At 51.2% G+C, this 6,702-nt stretch overlaps 1 protein-coding gene and 1 pseudogene across 2 annotated transcripts in view; one reads left to right on the forward strand and one right to left on the reverse strand.

The window, feature by feature from the left end:
• Ccdc28b (coiled-coil domain containing 28B) overlaps positions 1-3,895 on the reverse strand; it is a 4,590-nt gene extending 695 nt beyond the window's left edge. Inside the window, exons 1-5 of one of the 2 annotated variants that reach the window (XM_010621563.3) lie at positions 3,696-3,887; positions 2,437-2,623; positions 983-1,149; positions 674-864; positions 436-458 (exon numbers count right to left, since the gene is read on the reverse strand). In XM_010621563.3, coding sequence (XP_010619865.1) covers positions 436-458; positions 674-864; positions 983-1,149; positions 2,437-2,600 — 545 coding nt within the window. In that variant the 5' untranslated portion in view covers positions 2,601-2,623; positions 3,696-3,887. Of the gene's footprint in view, positions 1-435; positions 580-673; positions 865-982; positions 1,150-2,436; positions 2,624-3,695 lie in introns of both variants that reach the window. The other variant, XM_033767283.1, reaches the window with a different exon arrangement.
• A 1,554-nt stretch (positions 3,896-5,449) lies between these two features.
• LOC117287296 lies at positions 5,450-6,678 on the forward strand (annotated as a pseudogene).
• Positions 6,679-6,702: the final 24 nt, after the last annotated feature.

Raw genomic sequence — 6,702 nt, forward strand, 5'->3', positions numbered from 1 at the left:
AAAAAAAAAAAAAAAAAAAAAAAGTTTAATGCTGAAAGGGTAAGAGGGGCTGGGGACTTAGCTCAGTGGTTCTGCTGCCTGCCTTGCAAGCATAAGGACCTGAGTTCGATCCCTGGTACCAAAAGAAGAAAGGGTAAGAGAACATCAGACAAAGGATTAGTGTTAGCTAAAGTAGTGCAACGAGATTTTGATTAGTAGGTAAAACATTCCCTGCACCCACCTTTCCCCAAATATTTGGGAAATTCTTTCCATATTCCTCTACCCCAGTAGGGGCCAGTTCTGAGTCAGTAAGACAGTAAAGGGTGGGATGTTGGGTAGGGATGAGTATCTTGGGGGCATGTGGAGAGGAGGACACTGATCTCATCCCATCCAGCATCCCTTTGTCCTCTGGGAAACACAGGAGCACTGCACTGTCAGTTCCCCTCCAAAGGATACATAGAATTACTAAGATCTTCAAGCTGTCAACAGAAAGAGAGGGAGGTTTCTGTCAGTATGGGGAGCAGACTGACCTCTCCATGCTCTGGGGGCCTTGTGGTATGGATCGAGGGGCTCACAGCTCTTGGATCCATGCAGTCCCTCCTTTTCAGCAGAGGTCAATAATGGCTTTGGAAAAATGTATCTCCTCCCACCCCAGGTTCCCCCAGGAGCCAGAGTGCCCAGCTTCATGACCCACATTGCTAAGCAGCTGGTCCAGGTTGCGGTCAGCCATTGTCTTTTTCTGTTCCTCCGGCAACCCCTCAGTGACGCTGTCCTCTTCCTCCTCGTCCTCCTCCTCCCCACACACATCCAGGCTGAAGTGCAGTCGGGCCAGCTTCTCTTGCATCTCCCGCACATGCTCTAGCTGCTCGAAGGAGCACTCCTTCCCTGGACAGTGTCCATCTGAGCCTTGGGAAGGGGCCTGGGACCCCGCCCCAGCCACGTGCCAAAGACCAGAACATCCAGCCCTACCCAATCCCCTCTCTGCCCAGCCCCCAGGACTCACCAAAGGCCTGGAGCTTGCCTGAGTGGAAATCATTGAGCAGATTCAGCAGTCCCCCCTCCATCTCGTAGACATCAGTCACCTCGGTCAGGAAGGAGTGCTGCAGGGGTGTGCCTGCAGAGCCACTTCCACCTACGGCCAGCACCGGGCGGCACTTCTCTTTGCCTACTCTGGATAGGACGGATATGACCATGGTCACAGGGTACAAGGGCAGCCAGGCACTCCTGGATCTCTGGTACCATCTGTCTACATACTGATTCATCTTCCCATCTACTCAGCAACACAAGTTGGTGTTGTGCTTTTGGCCCTGCCCTGGGGACCAGAATGGGTAAAGGGATGGGAGCGAGTGAGAGATGTGGAGGGGTCAGAGGTAAAAAAGAAATCTTTTCACCAGTGACACAGCCAAACCCATGCCTGCAGGGGGATGACTCCTGAGTACAGGGTCTTGCTAAGTAGTTCAGGCCGGCTTTGAACTCACTATGTAACCCCGGCTGGCCTCGAACTCATGGTGATCCTCCTGCCTCAGCCTCCCGAGCGTTAAATGCTGGGATGACAGGGATGCGCCACCTCACCTGGTGGATTCCTGAGTTTCTGAGAGCCTCACATATCCTCCTAGATCATCTAGTGATTCTAGATGATCACTTGTACTCCTTGATCTTCAGTGAACTTGGGAATAATTACTCCTCTATTACCACCAAAGCTAGTTTAATCCCTGATCTTCCTGTTTCTGTTCTAAAAACTTTTGAATGTTTCCATTTCCTCAGGATATACTGAAGTCCTTGCCAGCCTGGTCTTTCTTCCTTTCCAGCTCTATTTCCTATTGTTCCCATCCCAGCCCCAAGCTTCAGCTACACCCCCAGTGGCCGCCTCCAATCATGCCTTTCAGCCAGGTGGCATAGAAAGCCACAGGGGAACTTTTAGAGAAATAATTTGAACTACTGGAGAAAGAACACTGTATTTGGTGGGAACCTCCATGGACATACTATAGGTTAGGATGTAAATTCCCAATCATTAAAAAAAAATTAGCAGAGAATTCGAATTGCACACCCAGGAATTCTCCAACTATTTCTTGTTCACCGGCACTTCAAGGCCAACCACTTGTTCCTGAAACTTTCTAGGCAAAAATCTTTCTCATCTCCTGGCCTAGAGCATTCTTCCTCCTTCAGGGTGGCCGGTAGCCTCCTCTGGCTTTCAGTTCCTGGTAGTTTCTCACTCCCTCCTCCATGGGACAGCCTCACTCTGCTCAATCCCAGTGACCCACCTGGCTTTCAGCAATACACTTAAGAGAAAGCGCTGACTCTGAGTCATCTCTTAGTGTTCAGGGGCCACCTGGGGCTAGCACTAGGAAAGGCGCACATTATTGCTTAGTAACTGAAGGCTCCCTGTTGCCTTTTCTCCCCAGTGCTCAGCTGTGTTGGAGGCCCGCCCCGTTTGCCCAACTTCCCTTCTTTACACACCTCTTGAATTTGGCTCGTTGCTTGGGGGATGGGAGATGAGGGAGTCCCAGGGCCAAAGAGCCACTGTGGCTTGTGGGTACTGGGACCCTGCGAAGTGTGCTTGGTGCCTGGGCTGGCTGGGCCAGGCAGGGCTTAGGACTCCTTTTCTTCTTTTTGTCATCCATTGGATGCTGGCTGGGCCTCAGGCCTGGAAAACACAGCGAGGGGGAAAGTCATCCCTTTACCCAGCAACCCCTAAGTGCTGTGAAGAAAGGACCTTTGCTTGTCTTCTCACATCTGCCAGGGCATCTGTCCCTTCTTCGCTACAGGGTCAGATGCCAGTACCTGCTGCTGGGTGCACGCATGTGCCTATGAAGGACTTTCCAAGGCCCACCCTCTGTCTCTTTCTGCCTAAAAGCACTGACCAGATGGGGCTCTCCTGGTGCTGCTGGGCCTCCCGGCCCTGTGGCTGAAAGGGTGGGGCTGAAGAGGAAATGGAGGGGGAGGCAGGGTGGACGTGAGCTGGCAGGAACCCAGAGAAGGAGTAAGAGTGTCCAGTAGGCCTCATTCTGTTTATCAAATGCCTTGGCAGGTGCTGACCAATCTGTGGGCATGAGGCAACCCAGGTGAGAGTGGGGACATCTGGGAAGGTGTCAGTGTCAAGCAGTGGCCACCATGATAAGTGTTTGGAGGAGAAGCCAGGAAACACAGGACTGGGATCCCCCACCACCTGGCATCCCTCTTCTGCTTTCCTCCAGACTGCAAATGCCAGGGACTCCCAGAAGTTCCCCGGCACAGCTTCTAGCCTTTCACTCTTTCCAGTGAGAAAGTCCCTGAGGTGGGTGATCAGGCAGCTCGCAGCCTCAGCCTCCAACAATGGCTGCACCAGTGGCCGGCACCGGTTAATTGTCCTCCAGTGCAGCTCCACCCCCAAGCCTCTGCTGCGGTCCTCTCCCCGGGTCTCACTCCAGATTGCTGCCACCAAGCCAGACTCCAGGTGGAAGGCAGGCATAAGCTTTGAAGGTGGCTGGTACTGTACGGGCCAGGGGCACGGTGGAGGGAGATCAGGACGCATCTTTTGGTCTCCCTGTAGCAGTGTGACCCAGGGAGGGACTTGAAAGAACTGGAGCAAGAGCCCGGGCTCCCAGGAGCGAAGAGGCGACGAGGGACCTGTTTCCCACGCTCAGCCCCCAACCACGGGCAGAAAGGATCTCCCAAACGGAGCGTCACAGCGCATCATCCTGTCCCCTCCGACCCGCACGCCGTCCCGGGTAACTGACCTGGAGGTCTGGGGTCCCGAGTGACGCCGCGATGCAAGTTCCTCCGCCCTCCGAGCTGTCCTCCCCGAACGCTAGCGGGTGGGAGCTAAGCTGGCGGGAGGTGATTTGCATTTAAAGAGAAAGTGGCCGCCTCCCGGGCTCGGGATGGAGCGGCTCCGCGTCTAGGGAGCGGTTCCTCACTGCCCTCCCTTCCCCCGAGAACTGAGGTGACTTTGTTGGAGGTGTGATACCGATTTAGAAAATTCTTTCCCTTCCTGGTCAGCTTAGGAGGGAAAGCACTGTCCTTACAAAATGGAGGTGGCTTTGTCAGAAGAAGGGGAGGGGGAGAGGATGAGGGGAAAGGGAAGGGAAGAGCGTGAGAGCAGAGAAGGGGGTACATCGAAATGTGTAAGAAGCAGGAAGAAGAAAGAGAAGACGTCGTGTATCCAGGACTTTTTTTAGTTTTCCCATTAGACTGATTTTTAAATTTTTATTAGTACGTTTGCAGTACATAATTACATTCATTGTGGTGAGTCGGTAAACGTACATAATACATTTCTTTTCACCCCGTTTATATAAATTTTAATCCCCATAACAACCCTGAAGCATCACTGTCATTGCCTCCCTTTTATTAGAAGTACAGTCATCCCAGGGCTATACCACCACGTCCCCAGCCACAGATACCCATGGCTGGTAGGTGGTGGGGCTCTATTCTGCCACTAACGATGTGACTGGACTCCTTCCCACCTGCCAGGTCGGAGAGGGGACTCCGCGATTCCCTGGCACCTGACTCCAGCACCCAGGAGGGAGAAGGGAGTGCGAGGAAGGACTTGGACCCAGCACTGCAATGCTACATTGAGGTCGGATCTACGGGGCAGCCGTTTAAAGACTCGGTGGAGGCTCCCAGCTCCTATCTTCAGAGCAGTATCTGATGCCACAGGAGAAAGCCTCCTCTCGGGCCGGGCTGCCCAGGGGGCTCAAATTACACAGCGGCCCTGAACACCTCCCCCACACTGGGCTCGAGCACTTCCCAGGCCTGGCTCCGTGGCTGAGCTGGGGAGTGGAACTGCTTCTGCAGCCACAAACTCTTCCCAGGTCCTTTCATCCTCCACAGTGCTCGAGAAGGGAAGCCATTAATTCAGGACCTTTTCAAAGGAAGGAGGACAACAGAGAAACCCCTCTCCTCCCTACCAGCTCTACTACAGTTGTGCCAAGGTGCCTGTGCAAAGTGGCAGAGGGTCTAGGAGCACTCTGGCATTCCCACCTCCAGTTGCTTCTCTGGGGAGCCAGAAGCCTTGTTAGTCTGAGCTGCTTTGTGTTTCAAGAGTGGGGTGTCATCCCCTCACCCCTGCCAGAGGATCTTTGACCAGAATAGATGTGGCCAGCACATCCATCAAGACTCTAGCTAGAAGGGGCAGAGGCTCTGCTGGAACTGTCCCAACTAGTGAGTGATGGATCTACTTGCAGGGGCTGGAGTGAAGGGCCCTTGTTTTGCCTCTGCCACTCATTGGGCGCTCACCTGTACCATCATCTGTGTGTAACTGAAGCCCCAGAGAAAACAAGGTGCCAGGTGAGGCCACCAGCAGGATGTTGCCCATATAATGAAGCTTCAGCTTAATTCTCAGTAAGTGAACAGGGGTAAGAAACTTGCTGAACACAGTGTGATCTTGTCAAGAGATACCTAAAACCAGGTCATGATGGTGCAATGCTGTAATCCCAGCACTTAGGGTGAGGCAGGAGGACTATTGTGAGTTCAGGGCCAGCATAGGCTATATAGTGAGTTCAAGACCAGCCCTGAACTACATAGCCAGACCTTGTCTCAGAAAAACAAAAACAGAGAGCTCCATGGCTGTTCATGGAGGCTACGAATCTTCCTCCACCTCTCAGCATATCAGGTGGCCTCCTGAAGGCGCTGTGCAGCGACTTAAGTGGAGCTGAGCCAGTACTGGAGCCAGCACTCTTGAGGTGACAATGAAAAACAAGAAAAATCACTGAAGAAAAGTTGTAAATTGTATGTCACAAATATTGACTTTTACACAACTGAAAAACAAATTTATGAACTCCAGCAAAAGCGGTGACATAAAGATCATTATGGATTTGGATAAAATGAAGAAAACACCATGTGGCTTCTGTTTTGTGGAATACTACTTGAGTAGGTGCCGAAAATGCTGTCATGTCTCATAAACAGAGCTTCTCTGAACGACAGAATCATTCACACAGACTGGGACACAGGCTTCAAGGAGGGAAGGCAGTGCAGCGAGGGTGATCTGGAGGCCAGGTTCTCTCTCAATGAGTATCAGCAGGACTGTGATACTGGAAGAGAGGACTATGGAAAACTCACAAAAAAGCAGTCAGCGGTGAGAGCTCTATCAGTGCAAAATTCCCTCCATCCGACTGCTGAAGAAGTTACCAGAACCATTTTCTGTTACCAGATCGAAAAGAAAAGTGTGTTCCTTTGTGGCTGGGGTTGGAGTTCAGCGGTAGAGGAAAAAGAATTGTGTTCTTCAGCAGCAGATTCAGTCTATGGTGTTAATTAATGTCAGCCCAAAACACCACACTTCTAGGGAGACTAGAAAAATGTAAAAATTATTTTCTGATGGTTGAGTCTAAGCTGGTGATCTACACTGGGATTTGGAATGATTTTTTAAAATTCCAAGTTTGTGTGATGTAAAATTCAAGGTAAAATGGAGTTTTGCTGTTGCATATTTTTGCTGTAAATTAGGAAGAGCTGTGTGACAACTCGATTTGTTTTCTATGTTGAGTTCTAATCTCTACAGGCAAACTTTGAGCTTTCCTTCCTAAATATTGCTTTTTTTTCGGGGGGTACTGGAGATTGAACTCAGGTCCTTGTGCTTTTGAGGCAGGTGGCAGAACCACTGAGCTAATTCCCTGGCCCAGGCCTTCCTAAATATTTGGCACAAAAGCCTGAAATCTCAGGACCCTCCCCACTTCTGTGCTTTATTGCAGGACTTGAGTTCTGCAAAATACATTTTTTAAAAGATGTAATGTTTTACCTAAAGCTAAAAAA

The sequence above is a fragment of the Fukomys damarensis genome, unplaced genomic scaffold (assembly GCF_012274545.1).
Source record: "Fukomys damarensis isolate Sample0158 unplaced genomic scaffold, DMR_v1.0_HiC HiC_scaffold_23, whole genome shotgun sequence".
NCBI classification, from domain to species: Eukaryota; Metazoa; Chordata; class Mammalia; order Rodentia; family Bathyergidae; genus Fukomys; species Fukomys damarensis.